At 46.8% G+C, this 26,618-nt stretch overlaps 2 protein-coding genes across 4 annotated transcripts; both read left to right on the top strand.

Annotated features, from left to right (window-relative positions):
* Window positions 1-561: 561 nt before the first annotated feature.
* Window positions 562-21,512, top strand: SLC44A4 (solute carrier family 44 member 4). The gene is made up of 21 exons (XM_060189484.1): window positions 562-634; window positions 2,582-2,630; window positions 6,711-6,784; window positions 6,934-7,012; window positions 10,790-10,889; window positions 10,968-11,093; window positions 11,229-11,289; window positions 12,731-12,812; window positions 12,897-12,980; window positions 13,760-13,998; window positions 14,088-14,187; window positions 15,447-15,539; window positions 15,821-15,926; window positions 18,597-18,847; window positions 18,932-19,026; window positions 19,132-19,235; window positions 19,327-19,400; window positions 19,807-19,877; window positions 19,980-20,074; window positions 20,148-20,232; window positions 21,264-21,512. The coding sequence occupies exons 1-21, from the start codon at window positions 595-597 to the stop codon at window positions 21,383-21,385; spliced, it is 2,130 nt and encodes a 709-aa protein (XP_060045467.1). The 5' UTR covers window positions 562-594; the 3' UTR covers window positions 21,386-21,512.
* A 260-nt stretch (window positions 21,513-21,772) lies between these two features.
* Window positions 21,773-26,431, top strand: NEU1 (neuraminidase 1). 3 transcript variants are annotated; one of them, XM_060189487.1, is made up of 6 exons: window positions 21,773-21,961; window positions 22,390-22,586; window positions 24,334-24,592; window positions 25,193-25,375; window positions 25,491-25,713; window positions 25,842-26,431. In XM_060189487.1, exons 1-6 carry the CDS (start codon window positions 21,902-21,904, stop codon window positions 26,066-26,068), a joined length of 1,149 nt encoding a protein of 382 aa, XP_060045470.1. In that variant the 5' UTR covers window positions 21,773-21,901; the 3' UTR covers window positions 26,069-26,431. The 3 variants fall into 3 exon arrangements, with proteins under 3 accessions (XP_060045470.1, XP_060045469.1, XP_060045468.1); XM_060189486.1 differs by having other exon boundaries at window positions 21,773-22,030; window positions 25,823-26,431; XM_060189485.1 differs by having other exon boundaries at window positions 21,774-22,030.
* The last annotated feature ends 187 nt before the right edge of the window (window positions 26,432-26,618 follow it).

The raw sequence follows: 26,618 nt of genomic DNA, 5'->3' as shown, positions 1-26,618 counted from the left end.
ATTGTGGTTATTGATGTTGTTGGATAGGACAGAGAGAACTGGAGAGAGGAGGGGAAGACAGAGAGGGGGAGAGAAAGATAGATACCTGCAGACCTGCTTCACCGCCTGTGATGTAACCCCCCCCATGCAGGTTGAGATCGGGGGGCTTGAACTGGGATCCTTAAGGTGGTTCTTGCACTTTGTGCCACGTGCACTTAACCCACTGCTCCACCGCCTGAGATATTTATTTTTATAGAGGCAGAGACTGAAAGGACAACACAGTATGAAGGGGGGGTGGGCTCAAGCCTGAGATTTGTACACATGACAAAGCAGCTTACTCACCAAGTGAGCTACATGATTATTGATTAATCCAGGTTTTCTTAAAGCTTCTGAAGACCTTGAGGCCAAGGTCTGTGGGTCCCTACAGCAAGCTGTGCTGAGTGCCTGCCCCAAACTGACCTTCCCACTCAGGCAGAGTCCTGGAGCTGCAGTTGGGAAGGAGGAACTAAAGTCGGGGACCACAGGCAGAGGTGGGGCTGTGACGCTGAGGAAGGCGGGGCTGGCAGCAGGTGAGTCGCCAGGTCTCCTGGCTCCAATCACTCCGGAGACTCAGCCATGGGGGGGAAGCAAAAGCTGGCAGAGGACGAAGCCCATGGTGAGGCTGGGGTGAAGGCCCTGACCCTGAAGAGGAGGGAGGGGACACCCAGGCAGCTTTGAGGAGTGGTAGCTGCCCCTAGCCCCATGGAGAAGAGCTGGCGGAGTCCTGAGTCCCCAAGGGGAGGGCCCAGGAAACCAGCTGATGGAAGAAGGCAGAGGCCGGGTCTGGGAGGCAATGCAATTCAGGGACTGGGCTGTCGCTGGGGAGACTAGAGTGAAAAGGTTCTCCCTGTGAGGACTTGTGTGGCCAGAGGGAGGGATTCAGGCTAGATCCTGAGAAATAAAGCCAGAAGGGAAAGAGTCCTGCACAGGAGGAAGGGGCTTAGGTTGGGAGTGGCATAAGTAGAGGCTGGGGACTGAGTCCCTATCCAGATGTATAGCTGGGGTCAGAGTGGGGGCGAGTTTCAGCCTGGATTCTGAGTTTCCAAGAGGGGAAAAGATAAGTCTGACTGCTGGGTCTCTGTCGGGAGTGGACTGAGGCCGGGGAGTAGGCTCTGTTAGGGAGGGCAGTAGGCTGAAAGGAATTGGGGCTGTGGAAACAGGATAGGGGTCTGCCTCTGGGTCTCTTAACAGTGGAAACACAGCTGAGTCTGGGTAATCTGAGGAAGAGGAGCAGAAGCCTTTTGGGATCCTTGTCTAGAGTACACAAGGCCTGATGGTTGAGGGAACAGAAAAACCATCTCCAGAATCTATGTGAAGAAGCAGGCCTAGAAGCCTATCCCTGGGATTCCAGAATTAGGGGATGACTGAGGAGAAAGAGAACCAGAAACCAGCCTCTAGGATCTCTGTGAGCAGTCAAGGTTGGGATCTTCTGGCAAAGTTCCCTTGGAATTTGGGGGTCTGAGCTCCTAATGGGTGGGGGGAACCCCCAAAAGGGTGCCTACCGGGAGTGGGAAGCCTAGGGAAGGAGTAATGAGATGCCTTGGTAGACTTCCTGGAGCAGTTGTGGGTCAATCATTGACCTCATGTCCAAGCCTCAGTGGACAGAGTTCAGAGTAACTGGGAAGAACAGCACCCGCCCCTTCCCACACTATTGCTCTGTCTTCTGCCCTGTTCCTCAGGTGCCCAGCAGGACCCTGGCTTCCTGGCCCCACCTCCTCCCCATGTGTACTCAGGGAGGACCAGGAACAAGACATAGCCACAATCTCAACAGGCCAGGCTCAGGTGTCACCCTGAGTGCTCACCTGGAGATTGGCTGTGCCCAGGCAACTGAGGTCCCTTCTGTGTGGGGTCTCCAGGAGCTGCCTCCTCCCTCCCCAGGCCCTGCAACAGTCCATACCTTACCAGTTTTTTTCCCCCCCTGACCTCAGAGGGCAGAGGCAGGGCCAGAGCAGGTGTCGGAAACGAGGGAAAAGAGGCAGGGACAAGAAAACCACTGAGAGAGCTGGAGACAGCTCGTGTCACAGTCAGGGAAGTCAGGGCCTATGGGTATTCGCTGGCTGACCTGACAGGAAAACTTGAGGTATGAACAGGAAATTGAAGTAACAACCCTAAAGGTCCCCATTTCCCCTCCCTCCAAGGCCTGGGGGTGGTAGTGTCAGCTACTGACCAGACTTGAGTTTTACTTTCCCTGACCTCTAATTTCCCCTCCTGCCAGCCCTGCTTCGTCTCTCCCCAACTCTATAGGAATGGGTAGGGGCTAGGTGGTTGCACACCTGGCTGAGCACGAATGTTACAGTGCGCAAAGATCCAGATTCGAGCCCCCAATCCCCACCTACAGGGGGTAAGCTTTGCCAGTGGTGAAGCAGTGTTGCACGTATCTCTCTTGTCTCTGTCCCTCTCTATCACCCCCTTTCCTCTTGATTTCTGGCTGTCTCTATCTAATAAATAAATAAAGATAATACAAAAAAAAATAAAATAAAATAAAAAGAGGACTGGGGAGGAATGGGGAGCAAGGAGAGAGGCCCTCTCTGCCTCATTCTATATTCTTCTCCACATCCCTCAGGAAAGCCAGCCAAATATGACCCCTCCTTTCGAGGCCCCATCAAAAACAGGTGAGTTCTGCTCAGCAGGTGGGAGGTGGGGAGGAAGGGGTCTGTATGGGTTTTGCTTTGTATTTGTTGAGTGTGGTTAGAGGCTTGAACAAAAGGGACCCCCCCCCCCCCTTTCCAGGACAGTGTTGCCCTGGAGTGGGAGGAGTGGTGTGCTAGTGATATTGTTTCTGACTTGTGAGGCCACTGCATGGGCGCCCTGGGACATCAGCCAACTGAGCACTTCAGAGCTATACACTTTTCTGTGACACTGAGCAGAGGATTTTGTTTCTGACTCAGTTTTTCTTTCTTTTGTTTCTTTCTCCTTCCTCCTTTCCTTTCTTTCTTTCTTCCTTTCTTTCTTAAATAATATTATGAAGCTCTCAGGTCCCAGGTTCAATCCCCCAGTACCACCATAAGCTAGAGTTGAGCAGTGCTCTGGTAAACAAAAAACAAACAAAAAAAAAGTAAATAAAATCAGGTTTTTGAATATTTATTTATTTATTTATTTATGATACAGAGAAAAAGAGACCAGAGCACTGCTCAACTCTGGTGATGTCTGGGATTGAAACTGGAACCTCAGAGCCTCAAGCATAAAATTGTTTATTTTTATTTTTATTTATTTACTCCCTTTTGTTGCCCTTGTTGTTTTACTGTTGCAGTTATTATTGTTGTCCTCATTGTTGGATAGGACAGAGAGAAATGGAGAGAGGAGGGAAGACAGAGAGAGGGAGAGAAAGATAGACACCTTCAGACCTGCTTCACCGCCTGTGAAGCGACTCACCTGAAGGTGGGGAGCCGAGGGCTCGAACTGGGATCCTTATGCCGGTCCTTGTGCTTTGCGCCACCTGCACTTAACCCGCTGCGCTACCGCCTGACTCGCTGAGCATAAAATTCTTTTGGTATAACCATCATGCTGTCTCCCCAGCCTCAAATAAATGTCTTTTAAAAGATTTAATGTATTAATGTAAGGGATAGGAGAGAAAAAGAGAAACAGACATCACTCTGGTATATGCGCTGCTGGGAATCAAACTAGGACCTCATGCTACTGCATCACCACTCTTTCAAGCAGGACCACTTTTCTTTGTTTCTAAGATTGATTTATTTATGACAGAAAGAGAGGAGGAAGAGAAACAGAGAACCAGACCTTCACTTTGGCATATGCAATGCTGGGGATTTAAATCAGTACCTCAGGGCGGGGGTAGATAGCATAGTGGTTATGCAAAGAGACTCTCATGCCTGAGGCTCCAAAGTCCCATGTTCAATCCCCTGCACCACCATAAGCCACAGCTGAGCAGTGCTCTGGTGTTATTCTCTGTGTCTTTCTCTCTCTGCATCTCTCTCAAAAAATAAAATAAATAAAACACTTTTTTAAAAAATCAGTACCTCATGCTTGGATGTTTAATGTCTCACCCCTCATCCACTGTTCCACCTACTGGGCAGGTGGTTTTTTGTGGTTGTTGTTGTTGTTTGTTTGTTTGTTTTGTTTTTAGCAGAGCACTGCTAAACTCTGGTTTACGGTGGTGCTGAGAACTGAGCCTAAGTCTTTTGGAGTCCTGGGCATGAAACTCATTTATATAGCCATTATACCATCCCCCCAGCCCTTTTCTTTCCTCTTTAAGATCTATTTACTTAGCAGACATATTTCCTACTCAACCTTCCCTTCTCCATGGTGGGTGTACTATCCCCTCTAAATGTTCTACTCCATGGACAGTATTTTCTCTGAGTCATGCTCTCTCTGGAAGAAAGAGAAAGAGAGAGAGACACTAACTGACTCTTATTGAAGCACTGCTCATTTGAGTTTACAATGGTATTAGGGATTGAACCTGGGACTTTTGGCCTCAGGCATTAAAATCTTTTTGTGTTACCATTATGCTGTCTCCCCAGCCAAGAACTAGAGGATTTAATTTGTTCTTTCTCTAACTAAATACATTCTCCACTCCGCCTGTAGCTTGAAGTGGTTTTCTTGATCTCTCAAGATCAAGCCCACACGTGTAACTTTGCTAAATAAATAAATCTATAATCTTTAAGTTTATTATTATTATTATTGGCCTCCAGGGTTATTGCTGGGGCTCGGTGCCTGCACAATGAATCCACTGCTTCTGGAGGCTATTTTTTCCCATTTGTTGCCATTGCTATTTATTGTTGTTGTTATTATTGTTGTTGTTGCTGTTGTTGGATAGCACAGAGAGAAATCAAGAGTGGAGGGGAAGACAGAGGGAGAGAAAGATAGACACCTGCAGGCTTGCTTCACCACTTGTGAAGCAACCCCCCTGTATGTGGGGAGCCAGGGGCTCAAACTGGTATCCTTCTGCCGATCCTTGTGCTTTGTGCCATGTGCACTTAACCCACTGTGATGCTGCTCGGTCCCCCAATCATTATATATATATGAAAGAATGAGGAACCAAGAGATAGCTCACCTGGTAGAGTGCACACTTTACCATATGAAGACCCAGGTTTGAGCCTCACCACCACATTGAAGCATTTGTGCAGTGGCAGGGCAGCTTTACAAGCAGTAGAACAATGCTGTTGTGTCTCTGCTTCTCTCTATGTCTCTCTCCTTCTCCATCTCGTTCTCCTTGTCTCTCACCTTCTACCTAAAAGGGAAGTGATGGGGAGAGCATTCACCAGGAGTGGTAAAATCTTACAGGCCTAGGGCACATATTCCCAGCAATAACCCTGGTGGCAAAAAATGAGGAGAGGGGGAAGGAGGCAGGGGAGATAACACAATAGTGAAAAGACTTTTGTAGCTGAGGTCCCCAGCACCATCATAAGCCAGAGCTGAGCTTTGGCTAAAAAGAGAGAGAAGCTAGGGGCTGGGCAGTGGTGCGGTGGGTTAAGCGCACATGGCGCAGTGGGTTAAGCGCACGTGGCGCAAAGTGCAAGGGCCAGTGTAAGGATCCCAGTTCGAGACCCCAGCTCCCCACCTGCAGGGGGTCGCCTCGCAAGCGGTGAAGCAGGTTTGCAGATATATGTCTCTCTCCATCTCTGTCTTCCCCTCCTTTCTCCATTTCTGTCTTATCCAACAACAATAGCTATGATAGCAATAATAACTACAATAAGCACAACAACAAGGGCAACAAAATAGGAAAAATGGCCTCCAGAAGCAGTGGATTCATAGTGCAGGCACCGAGCCCCAGAAATAACCCTGAAGGAAAAAAAAAGAAAAAGAAAAAGAAAAAGAAAGGAAAGAGAGAGAAGCCAGAGCACCACTCAGCTCTGGCATATGCAGTGCAAGAGGTCAATCCTGGGATTCATGTATGTAAGCCCTGTGCTCCATCACTAAGTTTCCTGGCTTCAGAAAATGGTTTTCTGGGGCCAGGCAGTAGCACAGCAGGTGAAGTGCAAGTGCAAAGACCCAAAGGTGGGCGTAAGGATCCCAGTTCAAACCCGGGGCTCCCCACCTGCAAGGGGGTTTCTTCACAAGTAGTGAAGCAGGTGTCTATCTTTCTTTCCCAGTTTCTGTCTTCCACTCCTCTCTCAATTTCTCTCTATCCTATTCAACAATAGCAATAGCAATAACAATAATAACAAGGGCAACAAAAATGGGGAAAATGGCCTCCAGCTGCAGTGGATTCGTAGCGCTGGCACTGGGCCCCAGCAATAAGCCTGGGGGCAGAAAGAAAGAGAAAGGAAAGAAAGAAAGAGAGAACCTTCTGCAACCCTCAATGACCCTGGGTCCATGCTCCCAGAGGGATAGAGAATGGGAAAGCTATGGGGGGGGGGGGGGATATGGAGATTGGGCGGTGGGAACTGTGTGTACCCCTCCTACCCTATGGTTTTGTTCATTAATCCTTTCTTAAATAAAAAAATTAATTAATTTAAAAAAAAAGAAAGAAAGAGAGAGAGAAAGAGAAAGGAAAGAAAGAGAGAGAGAGAAAGAAAGAAAAAGAAAGAAAAAAAGAAAGGAGAGGAGAGGAGAGAGGAGAGGAGAGGAGAGGAGAGGAGAGGAGAGGAGAGGAGGGGAGAGGAGAGGAGAGGAGAGGAGAGGAAAGGAAAGAAGAAAAATGGTTTTCTAGCAAGTGGAATAAAGCACTTCTTCATCCAGCTGCCACTCGTGCAGCTGTCCCCTCACTCCTGCCCGCACTTCCCATTCCTTTCCAGGAGCTGCACAGATGTCATCTGCTGTGTCCTTTTCCTGCTCTTCATTCTGGGTTACATCGTGGTGGGGATTGTGGGTAAGTTTGTAGCTTCACAAAACTGGGTGTGGGGGCAGTAGCTGAGGGAGGGATCATACCCAGAGCTGCTCCCTCTGAAATCCACCGACCCCCCCCCCCACCCCACTCACACACACACTGGTGATTCATCTGTGTGTTTTTGTCTCCAGCCTGGGTGTATGGAGACCCCCGGCAAGTCCTCTACCCCAGGAACTCAACCGGGGCTTACTGCGGACTAGGGGCAAACAAGTGAGTATAAAAAAGGATGTAGGGGAGTGATGTTAAGTGTGGGGGTGGGTGAGGGGAGCCACACCACCCTGCCTTTGAAGTGTTCTAAGCTTCAGGCCTGACTATACTCTTCCACACCTCTCAGCCTCCCAATCTCCCCATTAGATGCCACGTTGAATAAACTCCCCTAGAGCTGGGGAGTTGGTTTCTGAATCCCCCTAAAACTGAGAGGCAATGAGGGGGCAAAGCTGTAGGTTGGCTTATAACCAAGTCAGCATCAGAGATTGGCAAGGGAAAAAAAGCTTTAATAACAACATATATACTTCCTGTGCAGGGGAGAAACTGAAATGATTTAATTCCCCCTTAAATAACTTCAGCTAAAGAAAACAAAGGCTGCTGGGTGGGAGGAGGGGATTAGTTAAAGGAGGTCTCCAGAAAGGCACTGTGAGGGACCAGTGACTCATGTCATGTTCCTGGGGGCACCTACAGGGGAGAAGCTTCATTAGCAGTGGGGTGGTGTTGCAGTGTCTCCCCTTTGTTTGTTACCCTCCATCTAGAGGAAGAAAAAAAAAAAGGGCTGCTGGGGAACGTGAACGTGCACAGACACTAAACCACAGCATTAACATTGGTGGAAAGCTGAGAGGAAGAGAGGGAAAGGAGAGATAAAGAGGGAAGTCGGGCGGTAGCGCAGCGGGTTAAGTGCGGATGGCACGAATTGCATGGACCCGCGCAAGGACCCGCGCAAGGACCGGCGTAAGGATCCTGGTTTGAGCCCCCAGCTCCAAGTGGTGAAGCAGGTCTACAGGTGTCTATCTTTCTCTCCCCCTCTCTGTCTTCCCCTCCTCTCTCCATTTCTCTCTGTCTTATCCAACAACGACGGCATCAATAACAACTACAACAATAAAACAACAAGGGCAACAAAAGGGAATAAATAAATATATAAATAAATAAACTTAAAAAAAAGGAAAGAGGGAGCGGGCTGTAGCGCAGCGGGTTAAGCGCAGGTGACACAAAGCACAAGGACCGGCATAAGGATCCCGGTTCAAGCCTCTGGCTCCCCACCTGCAGGGGAGTCGCTTCACAGGCGGTGAAGCAGGTCTGCAGGTGTCTATCTTTCTCTCCTCCTCTCTGTCTTCCCCTCCTCTCTCCATTTCTCTCTGTCCTATCCAACAACGACAACAACAATAATAGCTACAACAATAAAAAACAACGAGGGCAACAAAAGGGAATAAATAAATAAAATAAATAAATAAATAAATAAATAAAAGGAAAGAGAAGGAGGAGAATAGAATTAAGGAAGGAAGGAAAGACTGGAGGGTGGGGAGGAGGGAGCAAGGGAGACAACCTAGTGGTTATGCAAATGATGTTCCTGTTGAGGTACCAAAGGTCCCAGCTTTGATCCCCTGTACACGGTCTTAAACCAGAGCTGAGGAGTGCTCAGTAAAAGAAAAGAAAATAGCGTGGTTAACTAGGATATGATTGTTATACAGATTTAAGTTGTTTCTTCTCTGACAAAATTTAGAATAGCTCTCTCTGAGTCCTTTCCTGAGGAGATTTTCCTTTATACATGGAAATGTGTCTTACTAAAAGACAACCTCCATCTAGTTTTTAGAACCCCTCCTAGTAACAAATCCTTATAACAAAGAGACTTTTTTTTTGCCTCCAGGGTTATCTCTGGAGTTCACTACCTGCACTACAAATCGCGGAGGCTGTTTTTTCTCTTTTGTTACCCTTGTTGTTTATCTTTGTTGTTGTTATTATTATTGTTATTGCTGTCATTGTTGTTGTATAGAACAGAGAAATCAAGAGAGGAGGGGAAGACAGAGAGGGGAAGAGGAAGATAGACACCTGCAGACCTTCTTCACGGCTTGTAAAGCGACACCCCTGCAAGTGTGTGTGTGGGGGGGTCCAACCAGACCCTTACCACATGCGCTTAACCTGCTGCAGCTACTGCCCAGCCTCCAAGGCTGGTAGCAAATTTTGCTTCTTTACCGTAGAATCATGATTAGCTGCACATTTCAGTGCCAACGGGGTAAGTAAATGCTGACTCTGACTTTAGACAAGGTACTCAGCTTCTCTGAGCTTTGATTTCCTCCTCTGAAACACAAGTGTGATCCCAGAAGCAATGCTGCTCAGTCTCTACATGAAGGAAACACTCAATAAATAATTCTTAAGGAAATATTTACTTATTAGCGATAAAGACAGGAAGAGAAAGACAAAGAGAACCAGAGCATTACTCTGGCATATGGTGCCAGAGTAATTGGTGCGGACTGGACCAAGGACCTCATGTTTGAAAGTCCAAGGCCTTTATCCACTGTGCCAGCTCCTGAGCCATAATAAATAATTCAACATCTAATGTTTTATGACATTTACATTGTTCTTGGAGGTCAGTGCATTTTATACCCACAAACTCATTTTATATGTTTTATTTCAACCTAAACAAAACGTAAATTTTGTTTTAAATTTTTTGTTTTTACAAATGACTTGAGGTGACACAGTGAGGAAAGCCTTGGACTTTCAAGCGTCAGGTCCCAGGTTTGATCCCTAGCCTCGAATGTACCAGAGTGGTGCTCTAGTTCCCTTTTCCTCCTCCCCCACCTCCTCTTCCAAATCTTTTTAAAAAATAATAAAAATAAAGGGGCTGGGTGGTGGCGCACCTGGTTGAGCACACGTTACAACGTACAAGGACCCAGATTTGAGCCCCCAGTCCCCACCTGCAGGGGGAAAGCTTTGCATGTGGTGAAGCTGTGTTGCAGGTGTCTCTCTGCCTCTCTATCACTCCCTGCAGACTCGATTTCTGGCTGTCTCTATCCAATAAATAAAATAAAGATAATAAAAAATTAAAAATAATAAAAATAAGTAGGGGTCAGGCAGTGGCACACCTGGCTAAGTACCTATATCACAATGTGCAAGGACCCTAGTTTGAGCCCCTGGTCCCCATCTGCAGGAAGGAAGCTTCATGAGAGGTGAAGCAGGACTGCAGGGGTCTCTCTGTTTCTCTCCCTCTCTATCTATCTTCCCCTCTATCACCCCCTCCCATCTCAATTTTTCTGTACCCTGTCAAATTAAAAAGGAAGAAAGAAAAGAAAAAGCAAGAAAGATTGTAAATAAATAAAAGCAAATAATCCCGAAGTAATTACCATTCCCTCACATACAGTAGAATGTTCAACCAAGATACTTGGTGGTTAAATAACTTGCTCATAGTCATAAAAGTGGGTAGTGATTTGACTCTAGAGTTCAAGTTCTGAACCAGCTGTTTGCTGTATTACTCTGGGAATCTTTGGTGTTTCTCCCATACCTCTCCAGTTGGACTAAACATTTTCTTTCTTTTTTTTTTTTTTTAACAGCTAAATGTGCCTGTTTTTACTTCTTTTGTTTTATTTCTGCTGTTATCACTGGGGCCTTATCACTCTTGGTTGACTTTCTTAGCCAGAGAGAGATCACTGCACTGAAGCTTCCCCCAGTGCTGTAGTACTCCCATGTGGTGTATGTACCTGGGGCTGAACCTGGGTGGCATGCATGGCCCAGGTGAGCTATGTCACTGGCCTGAACCTAGATTCCTGAGGCCAGGAGATGCATGGTGTGTGACAGGGCTCACTACCCACTAACCCTAAGGTCAGGCCCTGACCATCCACCCTCTCTTTTCCCACCACATTTGCCCAGGTTCTTTTTTTTTTTCTTTTCCCTTTATTGGTGATTAATGTTTTTCACTCGACAGTAATAATATAGTAGTTTGTACATGCATAACATTTCTCAGTTGCCCAGGTTCTGATGTCTGCGTTTCCTCCCCTCCTGCAGAGATAAACCATATCTCCTGTACTTCAACATCTTCAGCTGCATCCTGACCACCAATGTCATCACCATAGCAGAGAAAGGCCTACAGTGTCCCACACCCCAGGTCAGAGCCTGAGATACGCCTTCACCCCAGGCCTCCCCTGGAGCCAAGGGCCAGCTCTCAGCACTCTCTCTGCTCCAGGTGTGTGTGTCTACCTGCCCAGACTATGCATGGACTGTGACACCAACAGAGCTCAAACAGACTGTCAGGGACGTTTTCTACACTCAAAATAGGAGCTTCTGTCTACCGGGGGTATCCCAGGATGTGGTGAGCACTGCACCCAATGTCACTGCTATGCCAAGGAGGGTTCATGTGGGTTGGAGTGGGGGTGGAGGAAAAGATGGATAGAAAGCTCACTCTTGATGCTACTTTGTGTCTGTCTGTCCTCTGCTCACCCCTCAGGAAGTACTCCAAAGCCTGCAGAATGAACTCTGCCCCAGTTTCCTCCTCCCTTCCATTCCAGGTGAGAATTGGTACTCCTCCCTCAGCTATCACCTAGCCCAGTATTATTTATTCTTCTAAAAAAAGAAACCTGCAAAGAGAGAAAAGTTATACAGCTTGTCTGTGGCAACATTGAAATTAGCATCATGTCTTCATTTTTTTTTTATATTTTTATATTACAGAAATTACATATCGACAGGGGTTTGAATCCACACCATTCCCACCATTAGAGTTCTGACCATGTCTTCATTTTTCTCTCAGGCCAACAATATCTTTGTATACCTGCAATAGGCCTAGACACTGAGGAGAGACACAGAGAGGAAGATGAAAATGCTCGCTGCCTGAGTTACACTCTAGATGAAGTGATCAAAGATCTTCACAGCATCTGTGTGAGGATCTAAGGAAAGCATGCCCCAGCAATAGCCCTGGAGGCAAAAAAAAAAAAATTAAAGATGCATTTTACTCATTTTATGAGATAAGAAATAGGAGGGTGGGCGGGCAGAGGCCAGAGCATTACTCTGGTATATGTGGTACCAAGGATCAAACTTGGAATCTCAGGTATGCAAGTTCAAAAGCTCTGCTGTCCTGCCACCTCCCAGACTGGGTTTGTTTTGTTTTGTTTTGTTTTGTTTACCAGAGCACTGCTCAACTCTGGCTTATGGTGGTATGTGACTAAACCTGGGACCTGGGATCTGACAGCCTCAAGCATGAAAGTCTTTTGCATAACAATGATGTTACCTCCCCCACCTTCTTTTTCTTTTTCTTTTTTGCTACCAGGCTTATCATTGGGCTCAGAGCTGGCACTACAAATCCACCACTCCCTGTGGCCATTTTTCCTTTTTTTCCTTTTTCTGCCTTTATTAGATAGGACAAGTAGAAATTGAGAAAGGATAGAAAGACACCTGCAAACCTGTTTCACCACTTGTGGAGTGCCCCGTGACCCCAACAACGGCTGGAGTGGGGGCTCAAATGGGTTGTTGCATGGTAATGTGTGCACTTAACCAGGTGTGTCCCACCTGAATCCTCTTTCATTTATTTATTTGTTTATTTATTTATTTATTTTTATTTCATGAGCTAGAGAAGAGGCCACAGCAGCACTCAGGCACATGCAGTGCTGGGGTAATTGAATTCAAGAGCTCATGCTTTTTTAAAAAAAAAAAGATTTTATTTATTTATTAATGAGAAAGATAGGAGGAGAGAGAGAAAGCACCAGACATCACCCTGGTACATGTGCTGCCGGGGATCAAACTCAGGACCTCATGCTTGAGAGTCCAATGCTCTATCCACTGCGCCACCTCCCGGACCACAAGAGCTCATGCTTTTAAATGTTGCTCTAGCCACTGTGCCACCTCCTGTGTCACATTTCTCCTTTTTTCTGAGATGGCTGATGAGGGCCACAGAATTTTATGGTTGAGTTCTTAATTCTTCACTCCCCTCCCCACAAACTCCTGGTTTTCTTCTAGTTCTGGGCCGTTGCTTTCCATTTGCCAACAGCACTCCTCCTACTCTCCCAGGGATCACTGGCAACATCTCCCAGGGCCTCAGGTGGGTGTACCCCTACTCATACATCTCTCTCTCTCATACTCCCTCCCACCCACACCCCCATCTAATTGTTTCTCTCCCTTTCAGTGGAATTGTTGACAGACTCGATGCCCGTGATATCAGTGTTAAGATCTTCGAAGATTTTGCCCAGTCCTGGTACTGGATTCTTGTGTAAGTCACCAGAGTCCCCTCATCATTCCCTTCTCTCCTTCTGATCTTCTATCTCCCAAGCCCAGTGTCTAAAACAAAGATTTCAAACAGAGCAAAAAGAGCTGGAGCTCGGAGCAGACCCTAAGTCCAACAGAATTTATAAGAAAAAGGGACTTGGGACTAGGAAGTGGCATACTGAGTAGGGTCCAATTGGAAGTATGAGGTCCGGAGTTTAATTCCAAGCATCCCATATACCAGAGTGATACTCTGGTCCCCTCCCTTCCTATCTTGTATTAATAAATAAATAAATAAATAAATAAATAAATAAATAAATAAATTCTTATGATCTGGGAGGTGGCATAGTGGATAAAATGTTGAACTCTCAAGCATGATTTTTTTTTTTTTTTAGATTTTGTTTATTTATTAATGAGAAAGATAGGAGAGAGAGAAAGAACCAGACATCACTCTGGTACATGTGCTGCCGGAGACTGAGCTCAGGACCTCATGCTTGAGAGTCCAGAGCTTTATCACTGCGCCACCTCCCAGACCACTCAAGCATGATTTTGATGCTCAACATCTCGTGTACCAGGGTGATATGTGGTTCGCTTTCTCTCCTCCTCTCTCTCTCTCATTGATAAATAAATAAAATATTTAAAAAGCAAAACCCTAAGGAGAAAAAGAGGGAACTCAATCTGGGGACAGTGGGGAGGAATGAGCAAAGGCATATGGGAATCTCTGAAAGGGGAAAGCTTTAGGGAATCAGGAGCAAGTTTCACCTACTTACTTCACCCTGCCCACAGTGCCCTAGGTGTGGCTCTGGTCCTCAGTCTGCTGTTTATCCTGCTTCTGCGCCTGGTGGCTGGGCCCCTCGTGCTGGTGCTCATCGTAGGGGTGCTGGCTGTGCTGGCATATGGCATTTACCACTGCTGGAGCAAGTACCAAGAACTGCGAGATAAGAAAGGCCTGACCCTCACCCAGGTGGGCTTCACCACCGACTTCAGTGTCTACGGCAGCGTTCAGGAGACCTGGCTGGCAGCCAGTGAGTAGCCTGTTCACCTCACCCTCACCCCAGGGCCTCCCCGGGTCATTCCTGCCCCAGCCCTGATCCAGCCCCCTGTCCACCCACAGTGATTGTGCTGGCTGTGCTTGAAGGCATCCTGCTGCTCATGCTCATCTTCCTGAGGCAGCGGATTCGCATCGCCATCGCCCTTCTGAAGGAATCCAGCAAGTCAGAGCCTGTCTAGGAAGGAAAGGGGGCAGCGGGCAAGGGTGCTGGCTTGGGGTTGCCAGAAAAGTGGCATAGAGCTTTGTAGAAGAAAGGGAAGAATAGTCCTGTGGTTAGCACTGCTATATGAGTTAGCCTCTTGGCCTCATTGTCCCCATCGCTTAAGTGGGGATAATAACTCTTATCCTATAGGATTGTCATGAGGGCTAAATGGATTAGTGTCTTATCAAGCACCTAGAATGTGAAGCAGAGTCTTTGTAAGGGCTGTGGTGATGCTTGCTGGGTGGAGTGGCAGTAGCTTCCTCTTAACCAGGCTCAAGCTGCAAATGGGTCAAAAGATCACATTTTGGGGCTCAGGAGTTGGCTCAGATGGTAAAGTACATCCTTACCATGTGTGAGGCCCTGAGTTCTATCAGCCTGGCAAAGGAGCACCACAAATGGCACCAAGGGAGCTCCATGAATGGTGGAGTAGTGCTTTGGGCTCTCTAATATTCAGAATAAAATTGGGCTAGGGAGTCAGTTCATCAGTATTGTGCAAATATATGGCTCATTTCTGGGCATTACATTTTTTTCTTTCTTTTTCAAAATATTTTATTTATTTATTGCACAGAACAGAGGAAAACTGAGAGGGAAGGGAGAGAGAAAAAGAAATATCTATATCACTGCTTCCCCATTTGTGAAGCTTACCCCCTGCAGGTGGGGACTTGGGGCTTGAACCTGGGTCCTGGTGCATTACAGCATGTGCACTCAAATGGGTATGCCACCACTTAAACCCCTTTCCTTTCCTCTTTAATATGTATTTTTTATGATAAAGAGTGAAAGAGAGGAGGAGAGAGAACCAGAATATCACTCTAGCACATTAGATACACCAAACTCAGGAACTCATGTTTGAGAGTCCAATACATTATCTACTGTATCACCTCCTGAGTTTCCAGGGGGAGATGGGTACAGCCCCCAGGAGGTGGTTCAGTAGATAAAGTGCTGGCTTTTAAACATTAAGTTCCAAGTTCAAACTCAGATATTGAATGTACCAGAGCATTTGTCTGGTTCTCTATCATTAGTAATTAAAATAAATATTTAAGAGAGAGAGAGAGAGAGCACTCTTTGAGAATTATCTTAGTCTCCCTGAAGCTGCCCTGTGAGGCTTTTTAGGACTTTCATTTCCCTCTCAGAGTTCCTTGAGTCTGATTTATTCAGCTCATTTCATGAGGTGAAGTCAGAAGGCAGGGTGATGCTGATGGATGGATCTCATCTTCTTCCAGGGCTGTAGGACAGATGATGTCTACCATGTTCTACCCACTGGTCACCTTTGTTCTCCTGTTCATCTGCATTGCCTACTGGGCCATGACATCTCTGTATCCTTTGCTCACATGGCTGGGCCCTCCTGGAGTCCAGGGGGAAGAGGGGGAGGGGGAGGTTGGAATAGGGCAGTGCTTGCCAGGACGGTTCTTTAGTACAAGTGGTAAAAGGTGCCCCTTCCTCTGAGTAGATGTAGCCCTGCTCTTGGACAGAGAAAGAGAATTGAGAGCTGGTTGAATTCTAGGCCCTGTATGCAGTGAACAACCTGCACAAACACCTGAGGAAGGGGCCTGTGGAGACCTCTCATGTCACCATGTCTTCCTTGATGCCCCTGTGGATACCTGGCCACCTCAGGGCAACCTCAGTATGTTTTATGGGCACCCAACATCACCTTGTCCGGCTGTGAGCAGGCAGCAATGAATACATCATGCAACCCCTTGGAGGTGAGGAGACTTGGGGTAGAGGCAGACAGGTAGATGGGAGATAGACAAACCAATAAGGCTGAAGGGAACTTAGGGGTCAACTGGCCCAAAGCCCTCAATGTGTAAAGGGTACTGAGCACCGTAGAGAGCAAGAGGCTCACTCATGGCCCCACCAGAGGCCCTCAACAAGCTGAAGAGGAAGCCATCCTGAGCACACCAGGCCTTGTGCTCCTCTCGCTGAGTGGGGGCGGGGGCGGGGGGGGGTAGCAGGGAGGACTGAGGCTGGAAGAGAGGGAATGGAAGACATCGATTGCCCTAGTAAATACATACCAGAACTATTCCATCCTTCCTTGAATCCTCCTCTGCAAGTAGGATCATTAATGCCCCTGCCTTGGGATCCTCAATCTACCTATCTGCAAACTGGAGATAAGCATAATTATCTGAGAGTGGCTGAGAAGATCAAATGGCACTGGGCACATAAGTGCTCAGTACAATGCCTGACATCTGATAAGAGCTGGCAACTATAGATGAGGTGTTTTTTTTGTTTGTTTGTTTGCTTGTTTTTTACTGGTTTATGTTTCCTGGAATCAGGGCCTCTGTGTGTGATTTCACTGCTCAAGTCTGCTTTTTCATTCAGAGAGAAGAAGCAGGAGGGACATTACAGCACTATGGTATCTCCCATGTGGAGTTGGGCTTAATGCATGGCAAGGTGCTTGCCCAACCTGGTGAACTATCTCTCTTTTTATTTTCTTTTTCTTTTTTTTTTTTTTAAGATTTTGTTTACTTATAAGAAAGATAGGAGGAGAGAGAGAACCAGACATCACTCTGGCACATGTGCTGCCGGGGATCAAACTCGGGACCTCATGCTTGGGAGTCCAAAGCTTTATCATTGTAACACCTCCTGAACCACTTTTTTTTTTCTTTAAGATTTTTTAAATTTGTTTATTTATGAAGAATGATAACAGGAGAGAGAAAGAACCAGTCATCACTCTGGTACTTGTGCTGCTGGGGATTGAACTCAGGACCTCACACTTGAGAGTCCAATGCTTTGTCCACTGTTCCATCTCCCAAACCACTGAGCTATCTTTCTAGACCTTGACATTTTATTTATTTTATAAAATTTATATGGGAAGGGGTAGATAGCATAATGGTTATGCAAACAGACTCTCATGCCTGAGGCTCCAAAGTCCCATGTTCAATTCCCTGCACCACCATAAGCCAGAACTAAGCAGTGCTCTGGTAATAATAATAATAATAATAATAATTTTATTATATTTATTTATTGGATAGACAGTCATAAATTGAGAGGGAAGGGGAAGGTAGAGAGGAAGAGAGACAGAGAAATGCCTGCAGCACTGCTTCACCACTCGCAAAGCTTTCTTCCTGTAGGTGGGGACTGGGGGCTCAAACCTTGGTTTCTGTGCATTGTAACATGTGTGCTCAACCAGGCGTGCCACCACCCAGCCCCCATTTTATTTATTTGTTTGTTTTCCCTGCAAGAGTGGAATCAGGTTTTGTACCTGCCTGATTCTACTGTTCTGGTTCTCTCTCCCTTTTTCATTGATGAATACATAAATCTGAAAGAAAGAAAAAAAGAAAGAAAGAGAGATAGAGAGAGATGAGAGAACTAGAGAATCACTCAGGTTCATGTTCTGTCAGGGGTCAAACTCAAGACCTCATGCTCAAGAGTCCAACACTTTATTCACAGTGCCACATCTAGGGCCAGCCACTTCTGCCCTTCTTAAGGCAAATTCTAGATTGTAATACCTCATGATCAATCTCAAGATTTAAGGACTCAAAAAGCATAACTAGGGGGCTGGGTGGTGGCGTGATTAGGCACAGGTAGGACTATGTGCAAGAACCTTTGCAAGGACCCGGGTTTGAAAACCCCCCTCCATCTTTCCACCTGAAGTGGGGACACTTCACAAGTGGTGAAGCAGGTCTGCAGGTATCTTCTATCTTTCTCTCTCCCTCTCTATCTCCTCTCCTCTCTCATTTTCTTTCTGTCCTTTTAACTAAAATGGAAAAAAAATAAAAGGAAAAAAGTGAACATGGCCACCAGAAGCCATGGATTTGTAGTGCAGGCACCAAGCCCCAGCGATAACCATTGAGGCAAAACAAACAAACAATATAATTTAGACCATCCTGTAATAGGATCTAATATACAACCTGTTCAATTTTTGCTGAAAAGCCTTGCAGCAGATGTTGCATAACCGTTTTGGGAGAGGACTGCTAGCTGCAAGTGGAAGCTGGACATTGGGCACACCACCCTCATGCATTGAGATTTGGCCCAGAAGATGTGATAGCCCTTCTGCCTCTGGGAGGCTGAAGGAAGCTCATTAGGCTCAGACAACAGGCTAGCTGAATTCAGTGAGTCAGGAGATGGAATTTCTATAAGGAAAGGCTCTCCTCTGGGAGTGGTAAGCAGGATGGAAATAAGCCTGCTAAGAGGCTGGGTGGTGGCACACCTGATTGAGCATACACAATACCATGCTCAAGGACCCAGGTTCAAGGTCCCTCACCTGCAGGAGGAACAAACACTTCATAAGTGGTAAAGCAGTGCTACAGGCATCTCTGTCTCTGTCTCTCTCTCCCTATTTCCCCCTTCCCTGTCACTTTTAATAAATTGTTTTTTTGAAAAATAAAATAAGATAAATAAATAAATAAATAAGCCTTCTCTTTCTCCTCCAGGATCAATCTAAGAGCCCCTGCCCAGGGCAGATGTGTGTCTTCCAGCAATATTCATCCACAGGCCTGGTACAACGGTCTCTCTTCAACTTGCAAATTTATGGGATCCTAGGGCTATTCTGGACCCTCAACTGGGTGCTGGCTCTGGGCCAGTGTGTCATGGCGGGTGCCTTTGCCTCCTTCTACTGGGCCTTCCACAAGCCCCAGGACATTCCTACATTTCCCCTGAGCTCTGCCTTCGTCCGCACGCTCCGGTGAGTCAAGGGCAGGCTGGGAATTATAAGCCTGGGTATCTCAAGGGTGTTGGGACTGCCTCTGACTGCCTAACTCTTCTCCAGTTACCACACTGGGTCACTGGCCTTTGGAGCCCTCATTCTGACCCTTGTGCAGATAGCCCGGATCATCCTAGAGTACATTGACCACAAACTGAGAGGTGAGCTATAGCTGGGAGTTATGGAAGACCAGGATGAACAACAGCTGGATCTTTGTGTAGGATCTGTCATGGGCCAGTGACTAAATATGAGTCCCTGATCCACAGGAGCACAGAATGCTATGGCCCGCTGCATCATGTGCTGCTTCAAGTGCTGCCTCTGGTGTCTAGAAAAGTTTATCAAGTTCCTGAACCGTAATGCATACATCATGGTAAGTTTGCTCTGGGCCCTCTTGATCTAGGTTGCCCACTCAGTTCCAGATGAACTCGCACAGGTAACTCTGACTTCTCCATCCCATCTAGATTGCCATCTATGGAAAGAATTTCTGTGTCTCAGCCAAAAATGCCTTCATGCTGCTCATGCGGAACGTTGTCAGGTCAGGCTGAACATTACCCCAGTGGGTCTGCTCCTCAGATCTCCCAGACAACGCTGGTTTCATGGGCAAGCCCAGAGGGCCCAACCCTTGTCTTAATGCTCTGCTGTCTCCATCCTAAAATAGCAACTATTTTAATTTTTATCTGTCACAGTAAATAATAAAGTGGCCCAGGAGGAGGTGGTGTAGTGATTAGAGTGCTGGACTTGCAAACACAAAGTCCCAAGTTTGCAGAACCAGTATGCTATCTCCCAGTCTCTGAGGCCCCAAGTTTGAACCCAGCACTGCACATCTAGTCATGCTCTGGTTCCCTGCCTCCAAAAAAAAAAAACTTTTTTTAAAAAAGTAAAATATATAACCAATGTAGTTTTCAGCCCTGCCAGGTTCAACTACCCTAACTCTCCTATAGGGTTGTTGTCCTGGACAAAGTCACAGACCTACTGCTACTCTTTGGGAAGCTACTGGTAGTTGGAGGTGTTGGTAAGTATCAGAGCCAGGAGTTACAGGGACAGAGGGCAGAGATGGTGGTCACCTGGAGATGTTCTCACAGGAATAACACTGACATACAGACCCATCCCACAGGAGTCCTGTCCTTCTTTTTCTTCTCCGGTGGCATCCATGGGCTGGGTAAAGACTTTAAGAACCCCACACTCAACTATTACTGGTTGCCCATCATGGTGAGTCACTCTCCATCTTTACCTTGCCCATCCAACACCTCTAAGGAACCCTAACAGGCTTTGTGTCTTCCAGACCTGTGTTGTTGGAGCCTATGTCATTGCCAGTGGTTTTTTCAGTGTTTTTGGCATGTGTGTGGACACGCTCTTCCTCTGTTTCTGTGAGTGACATACTCCACTACTCCTCCCATCTCTCACTCCCTACCTCAAGGTACCGGACTGTTCAGGCTTTTTGGTTATTTAGTGCTACTAGAGACAGCAACTTTGTCAGTTAAAGGAGCCAGAAGGAGCCTCTTCTGACAACTTCAGAAAGAAGTTGGGAAAGAAAGGAGTGAGTGAGATTTCAGGCTAGTATTCTCCCCATTCCAGGGGTGAGGCCTCTGGTATTCCTAGAAAATCATGCAGTGACCAGGGAGGTGGTATAGTAGATAAGGCACTGAACTTTCAAGCATGAGGTCTCTGGCAATATCCCTAATATTGCATGTGCCAGAGTGATTCTCTGGGTCTCTAAACAAGTAAATAAAACCAGAAGAAGAAGGAGGAGGAAAAACAAGATCAGAAACAAAAACACAAGTAGAACCTGAAATGTCATTGGCATACTGCACCAAAGTAAAAGACTCCGGGGTGGGTGGGTGGGGAGAATACAGGTCCATGAAGGATGATAGATGACATAGTGGGGGTTGTATTGTTAAATGGGAAACTGGGGAATGTTATGCATGTACAAACTATTGTGTTTACTGTTGAATGTAAAACATTAATTCCCCAATAAAGAAATAAATTTAAAAAAAAAAAGAGGAGGAGGGGAAGGGGAAGAAGAAGAAGAATAGCAATCAGGACAGATGTTAGCAACCAGCGACTTCCAAGCAGGTGGTTGTAGTGAGAAAGGGCTCTCTGATCCTACTGTATAGATTCATCCGGGGTTTTGTTCGTGCTAAACCACAGACACATATCCCCAACCTAACCTACTAGTCCTTATCAAGATATAATATATAGAAGAATTACTAACCCCACTTCACAGATGAGGAAACTGAAGTTACATAACTTGTCCAATAGTTTACAAAACTAAGAAGGAAAAAAAATCCAGTGTTGCAGCCTGGACAGACACCAGTAATCTTGGTCTCCCAGTTACGGATTTGCCAGGGAGGGGGAAGTTCCCGAGGGTCCCCTCTAACTGGATTGCATTGCGGCTTAGTGGAAGACCTGGAGCGGAACGACGGCTCCCCGGACCGGCCCTACTACATGTCCAAGAACCTTCTGAAGATTCTGGGCAAGAAGAACCAGGTGCCCTCCGAGAACAAGAAGAGGAAGAAGTAGAGATTCGACCTCACTGACCCAGGACCTCACAGTCCCTCTGTACAGCCTTTCAGCCTCTCTCTGATTTTCTTTCTCAATTTTGTAGCAAAAAAAGATTTTATTAAAGAAAGGTTTTTTTTCTCAAAAAGTTTGGGATCTTTATTCCATACATCCACGACAGAATTTTTTTTCTCCCCTTTTTTCTCCAATTTTTTTACTCCCCTTTCCTAGGTCTTTAAAATAGGCCCCGCCCTCACCACGCTCCCAGGTACTGCGGCCAATCATAAGGCTTCTGGGAGGAAGGTTGCCCGCAGAAGTACGGTGCTCCAGGGCCTCAAAGAAGGCCAATTGGGAGAGTTCATTCCGAGGACTGCGAGGTCACGTGAGAAGCTGGGAGCGTGAGGACCAATTAGAGTCGCGGAAGCGCTCCAGGGCAGCGGCCTTGGGGTGGGTTTGGAGGGAAATATCTGGATATTTAAAGGGCCAGAGTCAGCTGACACACTCTAGACTTGTCTGGGTGGCAACCACGACGAAGAGATGACAGCGGCGGTGCCTGTGGGCAGGCGCCAGGGGTTCTTGGGAAGCTATAGGATTCAGGTACTTACCTTCCTGCTGCTGTTGTCTCTGGCAGAATTAGGGGCCAAGCTGGACAACGACTTCAGTCTGGTGAGTCTCCTCTCGCAGAGCCCCAGCCGCGATCCCCGGGGACACGGGCTGCTGAGCCCTGCCTTTTTCTGCGGGGTTCTCCCGCCTCTCCTGTAAGTGTACATCTGCATTCGGACGCCCCCACCATGCCTTCTTCCTCTCTTGGCCCTTGTCTTCCTCCACTCTTGAGGTCCTTCCCCTATTGAGATCTCCTTCCTTCCCCAAGGCTACTTCTCCCAGACTCCTTCCCTCGCTGAGAGCTCCTGGCTCCCCTGCCCGTCTGTCCCTGGAGAAGCTGAGTTCCAGCTCCTACCTCTTCGTTCTGATATCCCAAACCAAGTCCGTCCGTGACCCCCCGCCCCATCCTCCTCCCGCGGCAGGTGCGTCCCCTGGTGACTATGGAACAGCTGCTGTGGGTGAGTGGAAGGCAGATCGGCTCTGTGGACACCTTCCGCATCCCGCTCATCGCAGCTACTCCGCGAGGCACTCTCCTTGCCTTTGCTGAGGCTAGAAAAATGTCTTCATCAGATAAGGGGGCCAAGTTCATTGCTCTGCGGAGATCCACGGACCAGGGTGGGTATAAAGAAATCCGGGTGGGGGGGGGGGCTCAGGTGGTAGGGTACCCAGTTGAGTTCACACATGCTACAATGCATCAAGGACCATGATTCAAGGGTCTGGGTCCCCACCTGCAGAGGGGAATCTTCACAAGTGGTGTAGCAGTGCTGCAAGTCTCTCTATTTCTTTTTTTAAATATTTATTTATTTGTTCACTTTTGTTGCCCTTGTTTTATTGTTGTAGTTATTGTTGTTGTCGTTGTCGGATAGGACAGAGAGAAATGGAGAGAGGAGGGGAAGACAGAGAGGGGGAGAGAAAGATAAACACCTGCAGACCTGCTTCACCACTTGTGAAGCGACTCCCCTGCAGATGGGGAGCCCAGGGGCTCGAACCCAGATCCTGCCTCTGTGCCACCTGCACTTAACCCGCTGCGCTACCACCTGACTCCCATCTCTCTATTTCTATCTCTATCTCTCTACCCAGAGAGAGCACTGCTCAGCTCTGGTTTGTGGTGGTGCAGGGAATTGAATCTGGGACTATGGAGCCTCAGGTTTGAGTCTTTTTGCATAACCATTATGCTATCTTCCCTCTCCCTCTCTATCTCCCCCTCTCATCTATCTTCCCCTTACCTCTCAATTTATCTCTGTCTCTTGGTCTTTATCCAAAATAGTAAATAAATACATAAAAGATACCAAAGTGGCAAAAACCAGTGCTAGATTGAATGGGTGTCTATGGGCCCACAGGATAGAGAAATTTGGAGGCTTGGCAACCTGAGTCCTTTAGGGGTAGGGGAAACTTAAATAAAGAAGCTGTGAATTAGAAATTGCAATCAGATAGAAGTTGAATAGAAGTTCAAACATTTACTGCACACCTACTATATAACAGGCATTGTTTCAGATCCTGTGAATAGTTAAAGCAGAACAAAAATCCCCCCCCTTTTTTTTTTTTTTACTAATTATTACTTTTTTTTAAAAAGATTTTATTTATTTATGAGAAAGATAGGAGAGAGAAAGAACCAGACATCACTCTGGCACATGTGCTGCTGGGGATTGAACTTGGGACCTCATGCTTGAGAGTCCAAAGCTTTATCACTGTGCCACCCCCCAGACCACACTAATTATTACTTTTATTGAAAGGACAGAGAGAAATTAGAGGGAAAAGGAGAGAGAAAGAGAGACACTTGCAGATCTGCTTCACCATTCATGAAGCTTCCCCCCTACAGGTAGGGACTGGGCTTGGGGATGGGTGGAAAGGGAGTTGAACCTGAGTGCTGGCACAGGTTGATGTGTGTATTCAATGAGGTACAGCCCCTAAAATTCCCAACTCTTACAGGACTTTTATTCTTACATGTATATGTATGTGTGTGTGTAAGCACAATTTTTGTATGCTCAAAAGTGATAAATGTAATGGAGAGAAGCAAAACAGAGCAGGGCAATATTTGATTGTGATCTTAAATAAATGGCTTTTGAACAAAGACTCAGAATGAGCCTGAAGGAAGACAGTCTTGGCAGATATAACTTACCCAAGCGAGACCTCTTGGAGTTAGCATTTGAGCAATGGGAAGGAACTTGTGTGGTTGGATGGAGTAAGCAAGGGTAGATAGATATGGTAAATAGAGAAATAAAAAGGGGCAGTCCTTGTGAGGCCCTGGGGCCATTTCAAGTCATTGGATCTCCAGTGGCAAGTGAAAACTAACAGGAGTAAAAAAAAAAAAATTAAAGGCATTTTCAGAATGTTCACCTTGGGTTTCTTCCTTTTTTTTTAGGCAGCACATGGTCTCCTACTGCCTTCATTGTAGACGATGGGGAGACCCCTGATGGGCTGAACCTGGGGGTAGTGGTGAGCGATAAAGACACAGGAGTGGTGTTCCTTTTCTACTCTCTTTGTGCTCACAAGACTGGTTGCCAGGTGTCCTCTACCATGTTGGTGTGGAGCAAAGATGATGGCATTACCTGGAGCCCACCCCGGAACCTCTCCTTGGATATTGGCACCCAGATGTTTGCCCCTGGACCTGGCTCTGGTATTCAGGTCTCTGTCCTGAGATGGGTGGGAAGGCTGTTTGGTGTGGGATATAGGTGATATTTCTAAATGAAGCTCTTCACAAAGAGAAGGTCTTGTGAAGTCATTTTTTCTTACATGGGGTTCTTGGGAAGAAAGGGATATCTTAGGGAATATGGAGTTTTCCGTTTGAGCTTGTCTACAGGTGCCTGTGCAAAATAGAAAAAGATGTGCTGGGGAAATAGCATAGTATAGTGGTTATACAAAAGACTTGTAATGTTTGAGACTCTGAGATTACAGATTTAATCTCAGAACTATCTGAAGCCAGAGCTGATCAGTGCTCTGATATATATTCCTTTGAGCAGACACAAACTTATGTCATGGTACAATGAATGGTGAGTTGGTTTAAGTTCTCATAAACCCTTGTAGCTGGGTCCCATTATCCTGTGCTCTTGCTTGTTCTGCAAAAGAACTTCTTAATTTAGGCAGTGGAAGTTGTGGATTCCTTCCGGAATGCTCAGTGAGCAAGAACAAAACTGGAGAACAGATAGGTTCTTGGTGGGTTCCCCTTCCCTACCTGTGAGCTCCCTCCTTGTCTCTCTCTGTGACACCCAGCTCCCTTTCCCACAGAAACAGTGGGAGCCAAAGAAGGGCCGGCTCATTGTGTGTGGCCACAGGACGCTGGAGCAGGATGGAGTCTTCTGCCTCCTCAGTGATGATCATGGTGCCTCTTGGCACTATGGGAGTGGGATCAGCGGCATCCCCTATGGCCAGCCCAAGCAGAACAATGACTTCAATCCTGATGAGTGTCAGGTCAGGAATTCCTCACCCATCAGACCTGTCTTCTGGAGTGCCCTTTTACTCACAGACCTAGAGTTAAGCCACCCAGCCTCTCTCTCGCTCCTGAAGCCCTGTTCTCTCTCCTCAGCCCTATGAGCTCCCAGATGGCTCAGTTGTCATCAATGCCCGGAATCAGAACAACTATCACTGCCACTGCCGGATCATCCTCCACAGTTATGATGCCTGTGACACACTGAAGCTGCGTGATGTGACCTTTGACACTGAGCTTATAGACCCTGTGGTAGCTGCAGGAGCCGTAGCCACCAACTCTGGTATTATCTTCTTCTCCAACCCAGCCCATCCAGAGTTCCGTAAGTGTCAGCTGAATGGGGTGAACAGCATGAAGGGACTGGTGTGGGGGTGGGGGGGATAAGCCTCTGTTATATAGAAAATGCCTGCACATTTCTTTCTCTGACTCAGACTCAGTTGCTCTCCCCAGGAGTAAACCTGACCCTGCGCTGGAGCTTCAGCAATGGTACTTCCTGGCGAAAAGAAATGGTCCAGCTATGGCCAGGACCCAGTGGCTACTCCTCACTGGCAGCCCTGGAAGACAGTATGAATGGAGAGGACCAGGCTCCCCAGCTCTATGTCTTGTATGAGAAAGGCCGAAACCAGTACACAGAGAGCATCTCCCTGGCCAAAATCAGTGTCTATGGGACATTGTGAGCTATAACACTGAAAGCTTGGCTTCTTCCATACAGGAAGTGCTGTCCTCACCTGGTAGCTCTTCTGTTCCACATTTCTGGGTCTGCCCCACTACCCTTTCTGCCCGGCCTGAGTAATGATTACTCTTTTTCTTGGGCAGGGTTAGATGGGCCTGTAAAACTGATTAAATGTGAACTCAGGGAATTGCAGAAGGCTGAGCTTCCTCTCTGGAGTAAGGAACTAACTTTGGAAAGGATTGATCAAAGTTCCAGATGGGCTGGATATTTTTGGTTTTAGGGTAAAGCAGTACTACCCATCTTGACTATTTATGAATCAAAATATTTGTAAATGTTTTTAATGAAGGAAAATAAACATTATTTATGATCTCTGTGGTTCTATCAGTGCATATCATCATGCCTGTTTTCCTCATGTGCCCTTGAGAAAGAGTTTGAGGGAGAATGCTGATACCTTACTGCTGATGCACATATGACTTTGGGGCCAAGAAAATAGTATAATAGGTATCCAAAAGACCTTCAGCTGAGTCTCCAGAGCCCCACCATAAGCCTCAATT

The sequence above is a fragment of the Erinaceus europaeus genome, chromosome 4, assembly GCF_950295315.1.
Source record: "Erinaceus europaeus chromosome 4, mEriEur2.1, whole genome shotgun sequence".
NCBI lineage: Eukaryota > Metazoa > Chordata > Mammalia > Eulipotyphla > Erinaceidae > Erinaceus > Erinaceus europaeus.
This window is presented reverse-complemented; position numbering and strand designations above follow the sequence as displayed.

Excerpts from the sequence above, each read along its gene's own strand:
- NEU1 (XM_060189485.1), top strand. The coding sequence starts at position 21,902 with ATGACAGCGGCGGTGCCTGTGGGCAGGCGCCAGGGGTTCTTGGGAAGC. Across the intron at positions 22,031-22,389 it reads TGGACAACGACTTCAGTCTG|GTGCGTCCCCTGGTGACTAT; the intron begins GTGAGTCTCCTC and ends CTCCCGCGGCAG. Across the intron at positions 22,587-24,333 it reads AGATCCACGGACCAGGGTGG|CACATGGTCTCCTACTGCCT; the intron begins GTATAAAGAAAT and ends TTTTTTAGGCAG.
- SLC44A4 (XM_060189484.1), top strand. The coding sequence starts at position 595 with ATGGGGGGGAAGCAAAAGCTGGCAGAGGACGAAGCCCATG. Across the intron at positions 7,013-10,789 it reads TGCGGACTAGGGGCAAACAA|AGATAAACCATATCTCCTGT; the intron begins GTGAGTATAAAA and ends CCCCTCCTGCAG. Across the intron at positions 19,236-19,326 it reads ACCGTAATGCATACATCATG|ATTGCCATCTATGGAAAGAA; the intron begins GTAAGTTTGCTC and ends CATCCCATCTAG.